At 33.7% G+C, this 25,487-nt stretch overlaps 1 protein-coding gene across 2 annotated transcripts in view; it reads left to right on the top strand.

Moving 5' to 3' along the window:
- The first annotated feature begins 9,762 nt into the window (after positions 1-9,762).
- LOC123663484 (proline dehydrogenase 1, mitochondrial) overlaps positions 9,763-25,487 on the top strand; it is a 49,182-nt gene continuing 33,457 nt past the window's right edge. For both annotated transcript variants that reach the window (XM_045598159.1, XM_045598158.1), the window contains exon 1: positions 9,763-10,078. In XM_045598159.1, the coding sequence (XP_045454115.1) occupies positions 9,875-10,078 (204 nt within the window). In that variant the 5' untranslated portion in view covers positions 9,763-9,874. The remainder of the gene's footprint in view (positions 10,079-25,487) is intronic.

Raw genomic sequence — 25,487 nt, 5'->3', positions numbered from 1 at the left:
ATATATTTATACCTACAGAATCCAGAACTTTCACACAAATTTAAATTGCAAATACTTAAGTATAAAAGTAAAGAGTGAATGAGGCAGCGATAAGGTAACGTTATAAGAGTGAAACGCAAAACGTGTGGACGGTCAGCGATTGTCAAAGTAGCGATAAAGAGTGGATGAACTGTAGGACAAAACCCCTCGCTCATTTTATATGTAGATGTAGTGATCGCTTTGAAGGCACAATAGTGGAGCTCGCGAACGAAACTGGGTAATCGTATAGTAAACAAGTTATTAACTTAATAACCTAGTTTTATTAACTTTACAGTTGAAGTAGAACTTTAAAAGTAACATTTTGTAATTAACACTATATCTAACATCGCTTCTGATCCCCAACCTTGCATTAGAATGCAAATAAGCGTGGAACTCATTAGTCAAAATTTAATTACGAATTAACCAAATAATTATACATTGTAATATTTTATTAACTTAGAAAACAATATACGCTTAAAGTTTTAAAACGTGTCTTTTGACACTTGGTTAGAATAATTCTTTTAATCAAATATAATATATGTGTTTCCAATCTTTTTATGTTTAGACACGGATGTTTTCTCATACGTACTTTATTTTTAAAGATAAAAACGAATGATATATGAATGACCCATCTAGTTTTTTGACGACCTTTTCTGTATTTTGGACCATGTGAGTTCAAAATATCGACAAAAACCTGTACGCATTTTTATTTTAAAAAAATAAAGTAAATATGTTTCCAATTGTAGACAAAACAGTGTAAAGTAAATACGGGTACTCGGTTTCGGTCTATTCTTCACAAACATTCATTTGTGCCTAATACAATAACGTAAGTGTGTGATTATAAAATTTCCTTTCCATTGATTTGATAGCGGAATAATGTGTTGTATTTTGGGTGAAATAAAAATTTTATACTGTAGATTTAAAAGTATATTAGTGAATAAAAGTAACACCAAGACGTTAATGTTAGCGATTGTAACGACTAGATTATTGTAAATATGATAATATTAAAAGAAATTAACTCACTAAGTAACGTGCGTGTCCTTTATTTTTGTACAGGAACGGTGGAATTCGTTTCGGCTTTGTAAATACGAGCTCTTTACGAGTGAATGGATATATTGAAGAAAATTGTATCGATTTTTTTTTTCATAAGTTTGACTTGATCGATCGTTAAATTTTTTTATTTCAAACATGTCGCTTATTCTCTAGAATCTCAATGGTAATCTATTGTGTATTTATTTTTTGGAATTATTTTAAAAAAATACTAAATTTTCTTTTTGAAAACGATTATATTGTAATATGACTAGTTTTTGTTGTATTAGACATACCATTGAAAGATGAATATTAAAGAGTTAATATCAAGAAAATATTGTATTTGTAGTTTTGAAAGTAAATTTCAAATATTTATATTGTGTATATTGTAGTGCAGGCGCACAATAAAATATAATTATTTCTGTTCGAATTAATAAATAGAAACGGCTGCTTTAACGACTTATTTTTTTAACGATTGTGTTGCAATTTGTGAAGTAAAAAATTTATAAAGTAACGTTTGTTGGATGGGCATAGATGTGAGATGTAGTGAAAACGGACATAAAAATCACAATATCATAAATATATGTTCTTTTTGTTGTAAATATAGATAAGTTTATAATAGGAATTATTATATGAATACTATATGTATTTGTAAGATATTTAGATGTGTTTGATTTACCATACATAGCGGCGACCACTTTAATATGGCCCGTCATTTTGGAGTTAATTAACTACATGGTGCCTTATTATAGTGGTCGGTTTATTATAGTCAACTATATTATTATTTTAAATATGATATTAGAATAAGAAAAGATGCTATTCACCGATAAAAATGTGTTTTCTTTTTTAAATATTTTTATTCCTTTATAGTTTATAGAGCTCCTTTAGTAACGATGGCGTTTGTCTCTGTAGATCTCCTTTCCGTACCTCGGTCATGCTTGATTTGAACATTTGAACTATACAAAGCTCAAATCCGATCGTGCATGGAATATTGTAGTCACTTGTGGGATGGCTCAGCCAAATATCAACTCGCCACACTGGACTCAGTGGAACGCAGAGCCAAGCGGCTTATCGGTAATGCCAGTTTGGTGAAATCTCTTCACACTCTGGCTCACCGAAGAAAGGTTGCCAGTCTAACGGTCTTTTACAGGTTGTACTTTGGAGAGTGTGCCCTGGAGCTGCACGAGCTCATACCCCCATCTCCTTTCTTCCATCGGACTTTCAGACGTACCGCAGGCTTTCATTCCTACCTGATTGATATACCTTTCATACGTACAAAGCGCTTCGAATCATCTTTTTTAATGCGCACAGCCAAGGAATGGAATTCCCTGCCGGCGTCTGTATTTCCGAGTTCATATAACCCGAACATATTTAAAGCGCGAGTGAACAGGCTTCTTCTGGGCGAACTCGCTCCATCTTCGACCTCGTCTGTGCTCTAGGGCTAGACTGAGGTCAAGAGTAAGCCCATATCGTAATAAAAAAAAAAAAAAAAATTTTTATAAAACTGGGTCGGCAAACAAGCGTACGGTTCTACTGATGGTAAGCGATTACCGTAGCTTATAGACGCCTGCAATACCAGAAACATATTGAGCCTACCTTACACCCAATCCCCCACCCAGGAGCTCTGTTCACTTACCACAGGAACACAACACTGCTTGAAAGAAGAAGCAGTATTATTTAGCTATGATCTTCTGTAAGGTCATACATACATAGATATAGGTACATTTTGAACATTAGAGAAATTACTCACAAATCCCCAATCACAGTGTATCTTATATATTAAGCTTCAACTTTTCGCCATACATAAGAGATTTTAAAAGTTTTGGTTATTAACTGGCTGCGTCATCCTATTTTCATCCTTTTTGGGAGATTTATACGATGTAAAATTTACTATTTCAAGCTAAGTGATCCTGAATACTGATTTTAAAAGTCGATAGTGATGTAGCAGCTGTTATACGGCTACAGGCAAACAAAATTACGAACGAGTTATTATAATGATAGCCTGAAAAGCGAATTCGGTCAAAAACTTTGGTTTTATACACCTACTGCTAAGTTAAGCATAAAACAATGTAATATTTATAATTCTGAAACTTAGGAAGGCACTTGAGCGATTAAACGTAATTCGGAAATAATGGTCAAATTTGCGAAGCCAAATTGTTAGTATGTTGGATTGCTTGCATCTTCTTTGTTTAGAAAATACAGGGGAGTAAAATCCCACAGCAGCGCATAGCTCTCTTTCTCCACGAAGGCTAAGGGTCACGACGTCGAAGTTTAATCCACCAGCACCACACTGCTCCACTGCGAGACGGTGGATGTTGGATATACCTATTCGGCTATTCCCTATTATGGGTAATGATCGTTACCACGTGTCTATGATAACAGGCCCGACAGCTTAATGAGCTCTCTGAGTGACGACAAATACTAATATCCATCTCGAGTCGAAATCGAACGCGCTACTGCCAGTGTTTAGGCGCCTACACCGCACACGCATCACTACACCAGAGCGGTATATGCATAACTACTTGAATAAAATGGCAAGTGGCAATCACGAATAAAGTCACATCTACAGTTAGCTAAAAATATTAGATACCAAATATCACTATATCATATATGAAACTTATTAATATGAATATTTAGGTACTAATAACCCATTATTGCACTGTATCTATATTACCCATTATGTAAAATGTGCTAATATATAGGTATTTATCTACAAGGTAAGACATAAGTTATAATTCATAAATTCAAAGCAATATATGAATGTGACCTTCGTTAAGATGTAACCCATTAAAATTATAATAGAGCAAAACATTTAAAAAAAAGGTTTCCTTCCAAATATATCTACACTACTCATTTAAATCGAGGTAAATTATAATGAAGCCTTTTGTTTCATTTTCTGGGATATTACGCTATGAATAACACTGATGGAACGTGTAAGAGATAGGTACAGTGAGTGTTAGAAAAAAAAAATTATACCTTGAATAATCTTGAACTACTTGAAATTATCTTTTAGAAACTTTTTTTTTATGATAAAAGTGATGCATTTATATTCATGCTAAAGTTAATTGGATTTAGGACCAAAAATTCCGAAAAAACAAGACAAAACAAAATTTATGTATGGAGACAACGTACTATAATAATGTGTAGATATGTATATAATATCTAAGGGAGAACTAAAACGGTTGTATTTTTAATGTGTTTTCTGCAGGCGTTTGCTTTTTTTCGAACATATTACGTTCAGGAATGTTATGTAAAAGTAGTTATGTAAGAAAAACCGCAATTGGCTTCGCGCCAGTAACCTAGTACTTTTCAGATCGATAACATTATTTCAAAAGAATATTTTTCATATACCTCCTCCCTGCAAATTCGTTTATTAATGCATACCTAATAAGGGATTAACCATTTTAAAGAGTCAATTTTATTATTTTTTATGATATTACAGTATGGTATAGGACGTAAAGTAAATGAGCATATAATTAATTGTATATCTGTTTTATTATAATAAGTATGAACAAAATAAAGTGCAATGAATTAGTTTCCTCTTTTAACTTTGAAATATCGTTTTATATTTCCTCAAGTTTTAGTTTATTATTTAAAACGTATTCTACAAAGTTAATACGAAAAGATAATAAAAATTTTACTTAATTACTTTATATTTTTGGTCGTAATTATTCAAAATAATTAATTTTTTATTTTCTTAACAAATTTTAATAATAATACTACACAATTATTTATTTTTTACCACTTTATTGCTAATCTACACTAATATAGCTGAAGAGTTTGTTTGAACGCGCTAATCTCAGGAACTACTGGGACGATTTGAAAAAAATCTTTCAGTGTTAGATAGCCCATTAACGAGGCTATATATCATCACGCTAAGTCCAATAGGAGCGGAATACCTATGAAGAATGTTTCAAAATCGGGTTTTAATTTTTTTTAGAGCTACCCTAGTTAGCCCACAGTAAACTATTCCAAGCGGATAATGTCGCGATCAAAAGCTAGTATTAAATAATGGGTATTACTAGTTAAAAGTATAATTTACAAACATTGTAACTGTTGTCACGCCAGCCATTATATAATATAGGTATAGTATTTTTTCACGACAGTAAATACAAAAGACAGTAATCTCTATTGACAATATGCAAACAAATGTAAAAGTCGGTCTTTATGCTCATGCAGGTAGTCCTTCAAGACGTCACAAATATCTATGTAATATAGGTAGGTATACCTAACCATCTTGGTAGCGAGCATTTGAATTTTATGTTCGACATTGCCGCACGTAAAGTAGAAAACGTATATTGAATTTATTTGTATATGTAATAATCATCTTTATTTTAATGCAATAACAACTATATTCGCCCAAATAAATAGTCTTCAAACAAAGATGTACAGGTTATTTTACGGTTTTATGAAAGATTTTCTGTACGTTTTTATGTCAGTGCATTTGCTATTCAAGGTGAAAAACCTTGTGACTTTCAAGATTTATATGAAAACAGTTAGTAAGAATGAATTATAATAGACTTTAATAATGATATGCTTCAAAGATCGCAATTAACGACTTGTCTACCGCGGAGTTGAATTCAACCCCAGATTATTTATCTACGCATATGTCACGATCTCATAAGTTTTTGCTGCAGATTTATGGCACAAATATATTTTATCAGGTAAAATATGATATCAGGTAATAATGAAAAAAAAAACTGTATTGTAAAAACTGTAGTGTATCTTATAGTTGGGTATAGGCTAGGAAAAAAAGGTTATATCAGCTGTTACCTATAACAAAAGCTTTATATTGGTTACCTTAGGCAAAGGCGATCGTGTGTGTATGTATGTAATAAGAAGGCGATGGACGGTAGGATAACCATCGAATTGCTGGCTTTGTATTTAACACAGACCAGAGATAAAACATTTCAGCCTTTTGTTACGGGCAACAGTGGAGCCAACCTTGGAGCAAATGATATTAGGAATTACCGGGAAACGAGGGGCTGCCAACCAACCATACACCTGGCTTCGTACACTGGACGCATTTTTCAGCTGGTCCATTACCTCAATGTGCTCGATATGGAGCTAAGGCATGTGAAATAGTACACTTAGCTCCACTTCAAATAATTCTAAACTCCGTTTACTTGTTCCTACTTTTATGAAGGTGATAGGAAGGCTTGTTACTAATAATCTCCTTTTACCTGGGGTTGTCTGAAAGAGATTGCTTAAAGCAATAAGACCGCCTTTGCATGCTGTCATTGTAACTACTTTTTGTTTAATTTTATTTCTGTTCTGTTGTTTTTTCTTCTTCTTTTTTTTACTACGTAAAAGTGTTTGATTATATGTATGCAAGAAGTAATAAATAAATAAAATAAAAATAAATAAAGGCTTTCCCAAGTATTTGTCAACTTTGTGTTCACAAAATTTTTGGTAGCAACGATGTTGGAGTCAGAACTCTTCGACATGACACTTTGGCGATACCATGCATAAAGATAAATATGTAAATATAGAAGATAAGTATGTAAATACATACTTGCCATTACAAGAGATTCTATAAAACGTTGTTTTGGAAGACAACGTCAAAGTGGTAGTACAAAATCGCAACGGACTGAAGCACAGAAATCGGAGGAGGCAGATGCTAATTAGCATCGTTAAGTCGGAGCAGCTTTTCTGATGAAATCCTTGTTCAAAAAGGAGCCTCAGGAGCCTGCGGTTGGCATAGCAGATAACCCACCTGTGACGAGGAACGAGATAGATTTAACCAAATTTGATAAGAGACTTGTATTCAGATATATCTCAGTACTCTCTGCGGCACGGTGGGGAGACCCACCAGGACAGACATCCAAACCGGAAACAGATATTTGTACAGATAAAAATATCCGTTTCGAGCGTTAATCGAACCCGTAAACCGCAGGTGTTTAGGCGCCTAAACCATCGTGTATCTAATACTTCGGAATTCCTGTTCTGATTTCGTTGATACGCTTATCAGATGAGCTCGTAACCATAACATGTGCCGGAAAAAGCAGTTTTGTTTTAAGTAAAAAAAATAATATTTAACATTTTCTTATGTCTTAGCCAGTGTTCCACGTAATGTATCTCGGTACACTGACGTATCGTTTAAATACATTATGTATAACGTGACAATTTTTTTTGGCTCAAAACGAGACATCGGATTATTTTATTTGTAGGTTTGTTAAATTACACATGCTGCACATATAAAACATATGCACTGCAAGCATAGCCATCTATACTGATAATTCATGTACATCCATAAAAAACAGTGAAATAAAAAAAAAAAACATAATTTTACTACACTTACACTTTCATTGATTTTTATTTTTGCTTAACTGATAATTCATGTACGTCCATAAAAAAACAGTGAAATAAAAATAAAATAAAAACATAATTTTACTATTTACACTTTCATTGATTTTTATTTTGTGCTATACTGATGATTCAGGTACGTCCATAAAAAACAGTGAAATAAAATAAAAAAAACATAATTTTACTACACTTACACTTTCATTGATTTTTATTTAGCAGGGATAATGATAACAAATTAAAAAGCTTATAAACATTTGTTGCCAGCCCAAATACCCAATTGACCTCTTTGATTTGACCCAATACCTTACTAAGTACAGGGACACAACATTACTTGAGAGCAGTGTTATTTAGGTACCTAGTTCCCCAATCGGACTTGCAGTCGGACTTTACGTAACATATTTCCTACTTTGCCCTACCTCACTAATATGTGCGGTCCGGCGGACAAATTTTCGCGCCACTTCAAAAAAGGGACATTATGCGTCCTGGTGTTATCTTTGGGAACACCAGGATATACGATCAATAAACGGGACAGTCCCGTTCAAAACGGGACGTCTGGACGTTAATTATGTAGCAGCCAAAATCTATTATTCAATTATTACTGTTAATCAATGCGACATATGTAACAAGGAAATATTTTAGAAAAACGATGTCAACTTATTTTTGATATTCACACAAAGTAGCTTGAACTGTGCATACTATAACAAAAAATATTATTAATTCTTTTTTTACCTGTAAAAATAGTGAATAGGAACTAAAACAGGGGTGAGACAGCTTTATGTACAGTTTTATTTAGGGTAGGATACTTTCAACTATTGTAGAAACGAGTTTATTGAAAAAAAATTGCATTGAAGGTTTTTTTAAACTAAGTATATATATTAGGTTTCTGCGATAAATAATTTTGTGAGAAATTTTATGCGTTTGATGGTACAAAATAACAATCTATTTTTTAAATATTTGTAATATATTGTTAAACAATTTATAAACGATTCAGGTAAAAAGTGAATTGAAATAACTAAATTCCTTAAGCTGATGATAAGTTTATTTAAAAATGTTAAAATTGTTAGTTTATTTAGATAAGTTTAGTATAGGACTACCATGTACATACGTATAGAGGTCCCTAAATAAAGTTATTAAAAAAAATCTGATGAATGATGATAAATGCATTGCTTTGTTTACAGGACACATAGGTATATGTTAACAATTCACGTGGGTAAAACTCGTGTAATAATAAAAATCATTGATTTATTCTCTAATTACCGCCTAGGTTCATTATTTGCAGGTTTCTAAGAATGCAAAGTAATCTCTGACGCAAACTGATAAGAAAACGTTACTTATAAATCATCTTATTGTTAGATGATACAATGAAAGACTGGCATAGAAAGCTTTGAGTTTGATACTCACATGGATCTGGCAGACGAAGAATAAGTTTAAGAGGGGCACGCTAACCTAAGCAGTTGCGCACCAGTCCATTTCTTAGAAAGTTGTTGGTAATAACGTCGTTTTAAATTATTTTGTTTTTAATTTACGTGTGGAAACGAAAATAGACTTGAGAAACCTCAAGTGATGCTGTGCTAGCTTTTTATACGATTAATATAATATGTTAAATAACTGTCTTCACGATTTAGTCTGTTTGCGGTTAGGTACTTTGTAACTTTTCACTGCTCGTGACCAAAACAAAAAAAAACATGATTTTATTTCTTTACACGTTAACCGCCGCCTTGATTTTTTAGCTTTTCTCTTTGGGCTATGGGGGACACCATTGTAGTCTACAAACAACTAATCCATTGGTGCCCTGGGGACACCATATGACAGCGAGCAACCTAAAAAATATGACAGAAAATATGTCAGATAGTGTAAATAAAATTAAGTAAGTTCTTTAAAAATGGGTATGGTAGTTCAATAAACATTTATCTTTAATAAAATGTTGTAAATAAGCGCTTTTAAGCTGGCCCCATAGACTAAATAAGTGAGGCCTAACTGATGACCCCCATGGCGTTCAACGTACTAAAATTTGTTTCCTTGACCTATACCTATAAATTTAATCAACATCTGATCTGAAAGTCAAAGATCTGATATCATATTTATACACCTGATTAATGGTATTTTACGATTACATAATACCGGAGATAATCACTATTGATAGGTTGCAAATCTTTTCATTGCTCCGTAACTATTGAACATCAACGCGGAATAACTTTTTTTTGAAATAAAACCAGCAATGTATTATTATTGAAGAAATAATACTATAACTGCGCTGGAGATCGATTCCATAATACGGTGTGCCCAGTGACGTTTGTATAGAAAACCGACGACGCGTGCTGGCCGGCAAAAATCTGACCAATAGCGCCGTGCACCGGAGACACACCTCCGTGGGATTTATAATTGGAACGATTGCGTGCGCACAGTCTCAGTCGCGGTATTGAGCGCCGTACGTCAGTGTTCATTGTCAAACAGTTGTCAGTTGTCAGCGGCGGCGGGTTGACGTGTGTGTATAGAGTGAATAGTGCGCGGAGTTTAAACGATGGCTCTACTACGTCGGCTGGCTGTAAACGCGCCCCGAGGCGTGCGAGTGCTGTCCACACCGCCACCCTCCCGCGACGAACTCGACCTGTCCTTCAACAGTCCGAAAGACGCATTCAAAAGCAAGAAAACTAGCGAACTAGTCCGGGCGTATCTCGTCTATCAAATATGCTCGATCAACTGGATAGTCGAGAACAACGACATGGTGAGTGAATCGATACTCAGCTGATAGTTATGTAACGTGGTTCGCCGGTACCGGCTTTTGTTCGCCAACGTGCGGAAATTACTAAATTTAAACGATATGTAAGTCCTTGAATTTAATTCGGCCCCGGCGAGCGTCTAGACTTCTAGAGACTCGGAATTCAGGAACGTTAGCCTTCTTGCTCGTGTCCCGCCCGACACGGCCACCCGTTCGATAACTCGTTTTATGTAACCCAAGTTTGATATACGTAAAAATTGGTTATGTATCAAAAAAGTCGCAAGTTCGCTAATATCCGTTACGTCACAAGTACATCAGAGTTAATGCGTTTTAGGATGAGGTTCTTTGCAATTGTTTGGACGATATAATCCTTACTGACGATAAAACGAATGGTTTCATTCTACGCCCGAAACCAAATGAATTACCTTTTTTTATAATAGAAATATTCTATGAATGAAATAATGGATTTTCATTCGGTCGATGGTACGCATGCGTCGGATCCGCTGGCTAGACCCAACTTGAAATTAAAAATTGCGAGGAATTACCTAATAGGCGTACATCCTAAAAACTGGACGAAATTGAATAGGTAGTGGTAAACATTAAGGCATATTTGTAGATTATTATTCAGGAATGGTTGTGTTTTACTAAATATTTTCGAGAAGTAGGTATTATCAAAATCAAAAAATTCTATAACTGATGGTAAACTGTACTAATCCTAACATACGTTATGAGTCACAGAAAGGAAACCAAGAAACGAAATATCGGCAAGTAATTAGCTATTCAACAAGGTTGAATACATACATATTTTTCATACTCGTTGCTTCGAAAAAAGTAGATAGGTACCTAGTTTTACAAGTGTATTTAAATAATGTCTGTTGAATAAAAGTTATACAACTATGTCAGTTTCTTGTTTTATTGCGAGGTGAATATTAGGACTAATTTGTAAAATGTAAGGTATTTTTTAAACTCCATATAATCATTATAATGAAAGAAGAAGAAAAAAACTACAACACCAAGCAAAAACGTAAGGTAACTAAAAATAATTCGCGCAAAACGGCCAAGTGCAAGTCGGACTCGTTCTAGCCGAGTTCTGATCGAACTTGTTGTTTTACCTCTATAGTTTAAAAAAAATTCTTTTTTACATTCGATTAGTTTATATTTTCTTCCTTATTTTATTAAGAAGCGTTCGGCTAAGATCGGACAGGGGATAAGATCTTACTACTCATATACTGTTTCACGACGCGACGCCCCTCTTCGATTTGCGTTTGACGCTTTGACTGATAACGCGTCTGCTGCATTGCATGCAGTTAAATGAAACAAGTCAATTGCATATACTCGCATAAATCCGAACTTGCCTTTGGATATTATTCTACAATTATTTGATATGTTTTTGGTTTTTAAGTTATTTATCAAACTTTAGACAAAATTATTATATAATAATTTTGTCTAAAGTTAGATTACTAAAATTTACTTTAGCTTAGTATAGGCGGAGATCCGGAAGAAAAATTTCGAAGCTCCTTGTCTAAATATTTACATTCAAAGTTTTTTCAAAAGTACAATATAAAATTATCTGATGTGTAGTTAGCAGAGAATACTTACGATTAAATATATATTTTGAACTTTAGTTCCCTCGGGAAATTTTTATATTTCATTTCATCATCATTCATGATAATGATGATAATGATGTGTTATAAAGGTACAAGTACTTATTCTTTACTTCGAAAATTGTTGATACATTATTCCGATTCCCAAAGGTTGAGGAGTCATAAAAAGTTTCAAGTTAACTTTAGTGGAGTAAGATCGGATTATTTGTAACTGTTTATTAAACATTATCACTTCAGCCTATCGCAGTCCACTGCTGGACATAAGCCTGCCCGAGTTCGCGCCAGATATCCCGGTTTTTCGCAATCCTCATTTCGCAAGCCTACACCGGCAATCTTACGTAGATCATCGGTCCAGCGGGCCAGAGGCTGTCCCACACTGCGTTTGCCAAGGCGCGGTCTCTATTCCAGGACACGTCTGCTTCAACGGCCTTCGGTCCTGCGACACAGGTGACCAGCACACTGCCACTTTAAGTTGCTAATTCTGTGGGCTATGTCGTTTACTTTCGATTTCTCGCGGATAGTCTCATTTCTATGTAATCCTTTCTTTGAGATTTTATGTAGATTTTATGGGGGATTTGATGTAAAGAAAGTGAAGTAAAAAAAGACTTATCCAACTCAACTTATAAACTACAATTTTTGGGTTAACATTTTCTAAAACAAATATTTCATAAATTATTTGAAATTCGATGGTTAAATTCAATAATAAACGGTTACTTATTTGATACCATTATACGCCAGATAGCTTTAACAGGAACAGGTCCGAAAAATTTAGTTTCTAGTAATTTTTTTTTTTTTTTTTTTTTATTAGCCCACAAAACTGACTACAATCGTTTAATATAGACATATAAAGTGAAGGACAAAGTGTAAAGTAGGTATGTACAATTGAGTCTCCTAGATGTGGACATAGCATGCATTTCACAAAAAAAAAAACAAAACTAAAATCAAAACAGGTAACTTAACAATAGTGCAAAATCAAAAGTTAGGAATATAAAATACTAAACACATGCAGTTCAAATAATAAAAGAAAAACAAATTAAACATTTCAATATAAAAAAGGGAAAATTAATTACAACAGAAACCTAAAATACTGTACAGCAATATACAATTTAAACACGTAGCTCATTATACAGCTTATTTTTAACTGTAGCTATACTATCACAGAAGATATCTATTACGTCTCTCTTTCCATTTGCGAAAAACTGCATTCTGTGCAATGGACTATGTCTACCAAGATTACTTTGTACTCTGGGCAAACTAAATATCTTACGGTTATGTAAGCGGCAACCCTTACGAGGAACAAGCAAATTAAGGCGTTCAATCAATTCAGGTGCATCAATTAACCCCTTCAGAAGTTTAGACAGGAAAACGATATCCGCGATCCGCCTACGGTCCTTTAGCGTTACCATTTTATAGTAAGAAAGACGAGCTTCATATGTGAGCAATTCTTTATACTTGAAATCTCCGTAAGCTAGATGGAAAAGGAATCGCTTTTGGATTCTTTCGATTCTATCGGAATGAACTTGATAACTCGGGCTCCACACAACACTACAATATTCAAGAAGGCTACGGACAATACAGTTAAAAACTAGTATCGATAAAGTGGAGTTATTGAACATTTTCATCTGTCTGTAAACTATCCCCGACAACTTAGAAGCTTTGGTCGTTACGTTCTCAATGTGTTTGCGAAAACTTAAAGTTGAATCTATAACAACGCCAAGATCCCTGATACAGTCAACCTCAGTCAGGTCTATATTATTTATTTTGTACACGCAGTTAAACCGGTTTCTCTTCCTTGTGAATTTTATATGGTAACATTTATCAATGTTTAGGGACATGCCATTTCTGATGCACCAGGAATTAACGGCATCTATGTCACTCTGTAGTACACGTATATCATGCTGGCAGTCAATCGCTCTGTAAATCTTTAAATCGTCAGCAAACAGTTTCATTTTAGAATGTAAACAATGTGTTAAGTCGTTAATAAAAATTAAAAAGAGAGTGGGACCAAGATGGGAACCCTGTGGGACACCAGATGCTACCTGTATTTCGTAAGACTTAAAGCCATTTACAGCAACGAGCTGTGACCGATTCTCTAAATAGGACTCGAACCAACGAAGTAAAGAACCGTGAATTCCCATGTACTCAATTTTCAACATGAGAAGTCTATGGTTGACCAAGTCAAACGCTTTGCGGAAATCAGTATAGATTGCATGTACCTCACCAGCTGAATCCACTATTTCTGCTATATCGGAAATATAGCTAACTAAGTTAGAAGTCGTAGATTTGCGAGGGCGAAAACCGTGTTGGTTGTTGTCTAAGAATGGAGCAATGTGAGAGTAAATTCGCTTTTGAACTATACTTTCCAAAACCTTACCACTAACTGACAAAATGGATATTGGACGGTAATTTGTAATATCCTTAGAGTCCCCTGATTTGTAGACCGGTGTTACATAAGCAGCTTTTCACCTGGCAGGGAAAATACCTGAGTTCAGCGAATGATTATATATAAGGGTAAGTGGCCTAGCTAATTGACGAGCGCATTTTTTAAGAAATAATGGAGCAAGGAGATCTGGCCCGGCTCCTTTGCATGGATCCAAATTACAAAGATGCTCAAAAACTTCTCCCTCTGACAACCGACAAGCACTTAATGGCATATTAGAAATATTGTGCACAGGGGGAGGGGTGGGATAATCTTCCAATTGACAATTACTAGGGCAAATATAGATCGATTCAAAATATTTAGCGAAGGCATTGCATATACTTTTACCTCCTATGGCTACGAAATCTTTGAGAAACATTTCATTTGGAATAAAATTATTGCTATTTTTGCGTTGATGCTTAAAGAAGATCCAAAAATAGGAAGGGTCACTACGAATACATTCAGAGACACGCTTTTTAAAATTTGTATAGCAAAGCATCCTAAAGGATTACTGTTTTCTTTATCTTAAAACACTTGATATTATTCAGCTTGGACAATGATAATTAGTGGCAATTTCGCATCATTGCGTTTCCCCCTAACTACAGCATTACGGTTTAAAGATTAAAATTGGAAACTCTATTTCTATTATAAGGTTTTTAACCGACTTCCAAAAAATTGTATTTGCTCGCAAACGAAAAAAAAACCCGACTTCAATGACATCGACAAGTAATACAACGTAAGCAGACGAAAAAATAGTCAAATAAATACACGTTATCAAAGATTACTCAAAAAGTTGTCATCTGGTGTCGATCAAATTTAAATTAAACCACACGATAAGCATCAGTTTTCGATTAAAATAAGAATCATCAAAATCGGTACATCCCCATCATCCTATCCAATCATCCCTCGCAGCTATGATTATCTTACTCACCACAGAAACACTATTTGTGAGAATTATTCGATTGAGCCTGTAATATCTCACTGCTGGTCATAGGCCTCTCCTCATGAAGGAGAAGGATCAGAGCTTAATCCATCACTTTGCTCCACTGCGGGTTGGTGGATATATGCTACGAGTAACGATCGCTATCAAGTGTAAATGATAGTAACCGCAACCGACAGGTTAACGTGCTTTCTGAGAACAAATCGCAACAGCCATCCTTATGACCTTTCCGAAGTTTCACTTATACCGTGTGTGAATTGCACACACACACTTTTTTATCTGCGAATGTGATTTACTATAAGATTGACGTACTTTCCTTGTCTGGCGATAAATATATATCACAAAGTATAAGTAAATAATTAAATGATGTTTCATCACATGTTACCGGCTTACTGATATTTTTCATTAGTTTTAACGGTTAATTTTATGGTTATGCACTTGATGACATCTGCGCTCTTGACTAATGACTCCTTACCCTTGGTCTAGAAATGACGCTGCATTGTCAAAAAAATTATGCAAGTATATTTGCGATAATCAAGACAAAATTCACGTCTAGACAAAAGAAAAATGCTCTAAAACAGACTGCGACAACAACGATCAGTAACATTACCTAATAATCACTGCATAGTATAAAACAAAGTCGCTTGCTGCTGTCTGTACCTATGTGTGCTTAGATCTTTAAAACTACGCAATGATTTTGATGCGGTTTTTTTAAATAAATAGAGCGGTTCAAGAGGAAGATTTATATGTATAATACGTGCATACTATGGTAGAGAAACACTGATAATTTTAGAGGTTTTTAACGTATCTTTTGTTGTGGATAGTACTTAGTATCAGCATTACCCGTGCGAAGTTTAGTTTTGTCCTGAAGTAACGAAGTTATTTACACGTTGTTAGGAATTTATTTGCATATTATACGGCACAATTTTTGAATTCATATCTATACAGGACATTGCAAATTAGTCTTAATGTTTCCTTGTATTTGCGAGTTTGAAATAATGTCAATGTAATTGTAAATTTATAATAAATTATTATTATAAATTTCGGTAAATTAAATACACGTGTATATGGTTCACTCTTAAAAATAAACAATTATGTTAAGTTCTATCCGATTTTATACTATAACGTTGTTGTGACTATACAGCGTTTTTAAATATATAAAATATAGTAAAACGCAATCAGTTGCACGCTAAAGGTGGTGAAATAGGGAATGGAACTTTGTATCGGAGCTTATTACGTTTCTAGAAGCGTAAACCGTTTTTTGTACTTTTGATGAGAAATAAATAAACGCATGTATTTTTGAAAATGTCAATTAGTGTATATGAATTATATATATGAGTATTTCATTTATAAGCTAATATAGTTCTAGACAAATGTTTATGAATTTATTTTACGTAAAATATAATATTATTCGATCAAAAACGATAAGTACCTAAGACCTACGTCAATGTATGAAATTATGAATCAACTAGCTGTGCCCGCGATTGTCCGCGTGGAATTTAACAAAAAAGTTTTTCTGTTCGCTGAGTTATAAAATAAATAAACTTCTAAAATAAGTAGCAGGTAGCCCAAGTTACTCCTTATTACATCAGCTATCAGCGAGTGAAAATCCCGTCAAAATTGGCCCATCCGTTTCAGAGATGAGCCGGAACAAATAGACAGATAGACAGACAAAAATTAAAAAAATAATAATTTTATGTACCTTGTACTGTGACATCCATCTGGATAGTGTTATGTATCCATCTGCATTTAGTAAAAAGCGGTTATTTTAATATTACAAACAGACACTCCAATTTTATTTATTTGTATAGATGAATTTTCAAAAATATTGTCTTTCTGTAAATTCGTCACATCTTAGGTATAGGATATTGCTCTAAGAGAGCTAATTCGTGGTCATATGTTGAATATTGTGGTACTGCTGCAACTAGTTAAATTATAAAGATTGTAGTACAAAACTCTTCTGGCTATGATTAATTTCGTACTAAACTAAACATATTACAAATGCTTGTTATATAGTATTATAGTTAATAATGACTTACTAAAGTGTGTACCTACACTCCATCAAATTGTTATACATTACCTAGCCATGTACATAATAATTCCTCTTCTTACGTTTCTGGTTCATCTTTTCACGCAAAGGTAAAACTAAATTAAGTTGATTGGTATTTGTCTATATCATTGTAAATGTTTGTTTGCATATGTGTTTATGCGTGGTTATAAAGGTCCGGAGTATGAGGAGCCAGCGTAACAAATATTAAATTGAAATTGAATTTTATTTCATTCCTGTTGTAAAATAATTACCTTTTGCAGTTTTCTGAAATAAGATTTTCTAACGTAGACATATTTAACGTAGATATATTTATAATTTTATGTATATCTATCTATATATTAATACGTTAAGTAAAAAATTTGAAACCCTTTTTACTTAAATTGCGCTCACAGAAGAGTATGAAATTTTGCACACTTATAGTTTATTTATATTTTTTTTAATTATGTATAAAAATACATTTAATCAATAAAAAACATTCAATCAATAAAAAAACATTACACACACTACCATGTATTTGGCACACACACCGACACACGCATACTCCTTTGTTTATTGTTAAGGTCTGCGGTTAAATTATGGTCGAATTTCGATCACTGGGCGATCACTAGTATTTTATAAATTTCTGCGTGCGTCTATTTATCATTTAAGTCTAAATCTCTCTGTCATTAAGTGATAAAGCCTGCTATATTATAGCATTAAAAGAAATTAAAAAATATCAAATATTTATAATATTTTTGAAGTGTCATTTGCATTATCCCAGATGTGCGTTGCATCGCAACGCATCGATTCGCATCGCAACGCCTCGATTCGCATCGCTTCGCCAACTATGAGGCAAAGCTAATTATCCTGACGTACTAAAATATGTACCCGAAGTGCAATGATCTATGCACTTGGCGATTTGTGTTAATACTAAATATTGATAAAGCGAATGTTTTAATTTATACATAAATAAAAAGGAATCAGTACAACTTGACCCACTCGACTAATGTTTTTAAAGTACCCTAATATTTTTCTGAAAGTTATTACGGAATGAAAAGTTGAGAAATTTGCGCAGAAAATTAGAATATTTAAAAATAAAAAACGTAACGCAAGGCAAGAGAACGTCTGTCGGTCAGCTAACACAATTAAATACAATAATATCGCAGATAAAGTTTAATGCTTTAGATCACGGCAAACGTAAATAAGAGATAAGGGTTTATCGTTCATATCTCAATCAAATATTTACAATGTAGTATTTTCATTCAGAAAAAGGCAATTTCATGCTCACTACAGACAATTTGTATTTCTGTATTATCAGGCCAGATATATTATATTTATTTTACGCTGTTTAGAAATGTTATAAGGGCAAATATTAAAATTATATGATCTTTTTTTTTAGTTTGATTATTAATTAAATACAAATATTGCACCCAGACACATGCGGGAATCGAACCTACAACCCCCGGAGCAGAAAGCAGAGCCACTAAAAACTGCGCCAACGGTCTAGTCAGTTAATAATAAAGTAGTGACCAAGTTAGCTCATTTATTTCTCTTATTGTCATCAGTTCTTTCTTCAGTTTAACTGAGGTAGGGCACACCAGGAAATATCCTGCTCGAAATCTGGACCAGACCGGCTGTGAAAGTACCTCTACCTTACGGAAGATCACAGCTAAATAATACTGTTTTAAAGCAGTGTTGTGTTCCTGTGGTGTGTGAGTTGACCAGTGCTCCTAGAGGGGATTGGGGGTAGATTCGGCAATGCGCTTGCGATGCTTCTGGTTTTACAATCGTCTTTATATGTAGACTTTGACGTCTATAATCTTTACCATGTGTTTTTTTCTTCCTATTAGTTTCAATAAACACGGGATACGGATCTGCTACAGGCTCTCCACTCGACGCTTGAACATTCCATAGTAAAGAGTGTGAAAGACCGCCGACATCAACACACTCCGTAATTACGGGCTAATTCTCTGAAAGATTTTCAAGATTTATTGATTAATTAAATAATAATTTATTTCATCACTTCAGCCTATCGCAGTCTACTGCTGGACATAGGCCGCCACAAGGTCGCGCCTAAATTGGCGTGAACTCATGTGTGTTGCCCGTAGTCACCACGCTGGGCAGGCGGGTTGGTGACTGCAGGGCTGGCTTTGTCGCACCGAAGACGCCGTTTCTCATCTTCGGCGCGTGTATTTTAAAGCCAGCAGCTGAATGGTTATCCCGCCATCGGTCGGCTTTTTAAGTTCCAAGGCAGTAGTGGAACTGTGTATCCCTTAGTCGCCTCTGACGATACCCACGGGAAGAGAGTGGGTGGATAAATTCTTTACTGCCGTAACCACACAGTAATAATTTATTTAATGCTTTATTCATTCACTTAAATTCATGAACTTTTATTTTACTCGATTAAAGTAGCGAACCATAGCACGACCTAACGATCTCTATGAAATTTAAATGTGACCACATGATAAACATTAGCTTTCGATTAAATTAAGAATTATTAAAATTTGTACACCCCATAAAAAGTTATGTGGTATAAAACAACGTAGGTCGACGAAAAAATAGTCAAGTATAAATGCATTATATCTAATATAACTCGAAAAGCGGTTGTTAGATCTCAAATAAATTTAAATGGGACCAAATGGCACGCACCACCTACCGATTAATTTTTTTTATCGAAATCGTCCATCCAGTCAAAAGTTCTGAAGTAACATACATTAAAAAAATACAATCTAATTGAGAACCTCCTCCTTTTTTGGAAGTCGGTTAAAAATAATATTTTTTTTTCCGTTTTAGTAACATTTACTATTAAGGTTCAACTCCCATAGGTCGAAGCATAATGGGTCTATAGTCTTACTCTGTAAATGGACCAACACAAAAAGAATTTTTAAATTCGAACCAGTAGAAAAGTAAAGGTTTGACACAAACAAAAAAAATCTTTTCCGCTTTATATCTAATATTTGTATAGATATTGGCTTAAAATGATAAACACGTTTCAGACAAAATTTGCTTATGGTTCGTATTTACAATGTGATAATTTGTTTGCCGTAATGAGCTACGTCTGCCTAGTACTGCATTAAACCGGCGCAGCGTCGTTGTAAGCATAACGTCAGGAATGTTATACAAGCTGAAACTCGCCTATTTCATGTTTGTTATGTTAGCAGATTTCAAATGTTTGTTTTTTTATTCGACGCTCACACATTACATTCTTATTGACCAGAGAAATTAATTGAAACTGTTTGTACGTTTTTTTTTTTTTTTATTTATTCTTTGAGAACATGATAGATGCTAACTTTGTTAGTGTTTTTATTGCAATGTAAATTAGTTTTTTTTAAGAATATGAATTTTTTTAAAATCATTTATACAATTACAAATTAAGCACGTTCAAACAAATTCATTACTTTACTCACATTATTATGGATATAATCTTAGTATTAGATTATAATATAAATGTATAAAATGTTTTTAAGTATGCATAGGCAGCAAAAAATTTAGATTTTTGACATTATTATATTTACATTTTACATTAGTCTACTTAAGACCGGTATATTTTTTTATGTGCTAAAATTTCCACTAGTTTCGAATGTCCTAACGAAATATGCATGCCATCAAATATGTATGTAGTAAAAAAAAAATGTAGTGTCGTGATATGCTAATCAAAAAACGTGATAATTAAATCATCGTTAATAATTTTAACAGAAAACATTTTTTTTGTATAAGCACTAATGTACTAAAAGTAATAGTAGAAAAAATAACATTGCTGTGGCTAAACTGCTCAAAACAATAATATATATAATAATATGAAAATAGGTTTTTTTATTTTTTTTTTTTTTATTTTGAGTAATTTCCTTATTCTATTTGAAATATTAGATATTTGCAGTTCCCAAGTTAACTTATAATCTAATACTATTCCAAGGTATTTGATTTTATCAACTTTTAACAGGTGTGGACAGTTACATAACTAAGGGCTTAGTAAATCTCTATTGCATGGGTAGGTATGTATTTTCAGCATAAGATTATTACTAGGTTTTGTAGCATCAGTTTTACAAAATGTAAAGTAATGAGTTTTGTTAATATTTAAACGCAAGAGATTGTCTTCTAGCTAAGCAGAAATTTTCTTTAGACCTCTCTCAGCATTTTCGAATACTGTCTCCCAATCATTTCCTAACGAAAAACTGTATCTGTCATCTGCAAACATAACAGTATGACATAGTAAATTGCATAGATCATTAAAATACAATATAAATAATGTTGGTCCCAACGTGCTACCTTGCGGTACGTCATAGCTAGGATAGGCCATCCCGCTAGGACATCTTTACATACATTTAATATTCTAGTAGAAATACCATCCCATCCGGGAGCACTGTCCCTGTTAAGACCACTTATTCACTCACTCACTCACTCACTTCAGCCTATCGCAGTCCACTGCTGGACATAGGCCTCCCCAAGTTCGCGCCACACATCCCGGTCTTCCGCAATCCTCATCCAGCCTACACCGGCAATCTTACGTAGATCGTCGGTCCAACGGGCCGGAGGACGTCCCACACTGCGTTTGCCAAGACGCGGTCTCCACTCTAGGACCCGTCTAATCCAACGGCCATCGGTCCTGCGACACAGATGACCAGCCCACTGCCACTTCAACTTGCTAATTCTGTGGGCTATGTCGGTTACCTTCGTTCTCTCGCGGATAGTCTCATTTCTAATCCTGTCTTTGAGAGAGACCCCAAGCATAGCCCGTTCCATTGCACGTTGAGCGACTTTAAACTTGTGGACCAGTCCCTTGGTCAGTGTCCACGTCTCGGCTCCGTATGTTAACACAGGCAGGACGCATTGCTCGAAAACTTTTGTCTTCAAGACCACTTATTATGTCACGGATTTCCAAGGGATCAGTTCGAAGCATAAGAGAATAAGAATTAGGTTGGTTACTGTGAGATTTCACTTTAGCAGCCATTAGTATGTCTGTAGTTTTTAGTTTTTCTAAAATGTTACCGGCCAGATTTATACCAATACAAGCAAAATATGTGTTAACGTCATCAAGAGATTCATTGTAGTTTTCTTTGAGATTTAGAAGTGAGCTCGGCAATTTTGGTTGCTCAGTAAGATTCCTAACCTTTTTGATGGGCTTCCATGTCATTTTATTATTACCTGAAAATTAAGTAAATTGTGTTTCATAATATTTCTTTCTTTCATTTTAATTACTTTATTACATAGATTCCTATAATTTATATAATGATGCAGATGTTATGTTTTAAATTTTTTGTATCAATATATAATTATGTAGTTTGTAAAAAATATTTTATAAATTTCTTGATGTACTACTAGTTGTTACTTTTGTATAAGTATTGGAGATAAAAAATGTTGCGTTATTTTTATAATGATTACTTATTTTGTACGATTTTATTTTTGTGTTACCCACACATTAGGCATTCTAAACATTTTTTAATATCATATCACTATTGATTACTTATATAGATACTGATAGATGGAATATTTTCTGGGCAAATTGGGCCTGTCTTTGGAAAGACAGGTTAAATGTTAATCTTAGTTATAAGTTTTTAAATTTTTACGAAACCTATCCATACTTTTATTTATAACTTATTATGGAACAAAAAACAATTGACATCACGCATTGGAATTTTGAAATCCCCTATATTTCCTGTGACCATGGCATCTGGAACTTATGTTAATGATTAGTTGTTGTATTTTTCGTCAACATCGATTCTAGATTTAATAGATTCTGCGTAAAGATCGTTCCTAGTAATTTGTAAATAGCTTTTTTATAAACCAAGGTAAACTGGTTTTGCAGCGACATTGATTTTACAAAACAACTTTTTACGTATTTTTCAACTCTAGTGTAGGTTGAAAAATAAAATAACGCGTGTTTTTATCGATGACGGTTATTCCTGCTTGAGAGTGCATACTTTTTTTTAGTTCTTACATATATTAGCGTCTAGGTCTCGATGTTTAAAATAGCTCGAAGCTTGCTTCCCGTTAATATATCCATATCCACATTGATCGTCGTGCGAATTATTCCAGTATTTTAAATTGATTCTACTCGTTTACTTTCCTATCTAACTATATTATTTCCCAACTAACTTATAGCAGTGAAAAAACTGACATATTATGTACTTTTATACTAATATTATAAAGATGAATTTTATTATTTTTAATAAGAAAGAATTAGTTCATACTAATTATCTATCTCATATACAAACTTCGGTTCATTATAACTTCATAATAATACTGGCTGACTCGGCAAACGTTGTCTTGCCGCTAAAAGCTATTTAAAAATAGAGGTTGGTGGTAGAAGGGTGAAAATTTACTGTTGTATGTATTTTGCAACGCCAATTCATAATAAAATAAAAAATAAAAAATTTATCTAAAAATTTTACAAAATAAAATGGGGTGGACTACCCGATTTTTACAGAATGCGTTGAAGAAACAAAGGTTCACTGCTCGTTCCCCGTAGGTGATAGTGTCATAATTGTAGCCTATATGCTGACCCGACTTCTTAATAATATTCGTGCCAAATTTGAAGTAAATCCATGCAGTACTTTTTGAGTTTATCCCGGACATACATACAGACAAACAGACAAAAATTCTAAAAACTATATTTTTGGCTACGGTATCGATTGTAGATCACACCCTAAGTATTCTTTTAAAAAAATATTCAATGTACAGTTTTGACTTTCCTAACATTTTATTATATGTATAGAAAAGATATATAGCGTTATTTTTTGTCAACTTTATTTTCGTTTGTTGTTTCTATGTAAAAATCGTAATAAAATATTTCATTTTCGAACTACAGTTGTAGTTAGCAGATACAAAACAATTGTTTAAAAAAAAGATGGACAAATGCCAACGTAAAAAAAGAGTTTCTCGAATGTTGACAAAATATGTAGATATTAACACACAGAGACGCACTGTTTTCAGTAGAAGAAAGGAAATGAGAAATGCATTTTAATTCTTTTCTTACATAACTGGTAAATAAGAAAACTATTGCTTGAACAATCGTAGTACTTAGGTATTATATATTTTTAAAAGAATAAATTTAAAATGTAATTACAGTACATATATTTAATATTATATAATGCGACTAAGTATTGTACTGTATTGTAATTATTCTATTATGAAAAAGCCTTATTTTGTAATTTTATTTTACATATTTTATATAAAAACGACATTGCTACAATTTTATTATACGTGTTTTTTTTAAATAGATATATATTTTTATTTTTTTGCCTTTATTTTTAAAAATTGATGTATTTGAAATTATATAAAAGCTAATTGGAGTATGAGAAATGGACGTGTCATGTCCTATTTGTAAAAAAAAATGTTACATTTGGATCCTTTTAAAATATTATATGGAATATTTTTTACCAGGACTTGAATTACTTTTGCGAGATATCCAGAGTATTAGTCGTACGGTCCTTTACAGTGGGATATTGAGACTGTATTTATTTTTTAAAAATCCGCAGCATTTACGATCTCCATTACGATTAGGGAGACCCAGGGAATGATTTTCATATGGTAGACATTAACAATTGCGTCACAATATATTTATAACAATGTCATGTACATTCACAAGAATGTAGATTGTTTTGACATAAATAGTAGTCGCAGTATAAGCACGAGAAGGAATAACAAAATTGTAACTCCATGCAAGTTTCCGACTGGGCAAAGTTAACTTGTTCTTTTCTGGGTTAAACTATTCGGGTGTATTATTGAAATCCCACAAACGATTTTGCAATTGTTTGAGAATAAAATTAAAGTTTGTATTAAAAAGAAATGAATAGCTAAAGCTTATTCGGTGCAGGATTACATAATTGATAAAGATGTGTGGATTTAGTGACTCTGTATTTCATGCAAGATATAATTTTACATTAACATTTTTTTTTTTGGCTACGGTATCGATTGTAGATCACACCCTAAGTATTTTTGTACTGTGTGGCTACGGTACTAAAGAATATAGCCACCCCCTCTCTTCCCGTGGGTGTCGTAAGAGGCCACTAAGGGATAACACAGTTCCGCTGCCACCTTGGAACTTAAAAAGCCGACCGGTGGCGGCATAACCATCCGACTGCTGGCTTTGAAATACACAGGCCGAAGATGGGCAGCAGCGTCTTCGGTGTGACAAAGCCAGCCCTGCGGTCACCAACCCGCCTGCCCAGCGTGGTGACTATGGGCAAAACACATGAGGTCACGTTGTTTTTGGCGTGAACTTGTGGAGGCCTATGTCCAGCAGTGGACTGTATAGGCTGTAATGATGATTTTTTTTTAATAAAAACGCAGTTTATTTTTTTTAAAGAATAACAGCAGAGTTTTTTGCCGATTCTTCCCTGCAGAATCTATATGCATTCCGAATCGGTGTTAGCGTCACTTTTAACAATAACTAAAATTAGAATTTTTAAGATGACGATTTGAAG

This window comes from Melitaea cinxia, chromosome 20, assembly GCF_905220565.1.
Source record: "Melitaea cinxia chromosome 20, ilMelCinx1.1, whole genome shotgun sequence".
Lineage (NCBI taxonomy): Eukaryota > Metazoa > Arthropoda > Insecta > Lepidoptera > Nymphalidae > Melitaea > Melitaea cinxia.
The sequence above is the reverse complement of the archived record's forward strand: the minus strand, read 5'-3'. Positions and strand labels throughout refer to the sequence as shown.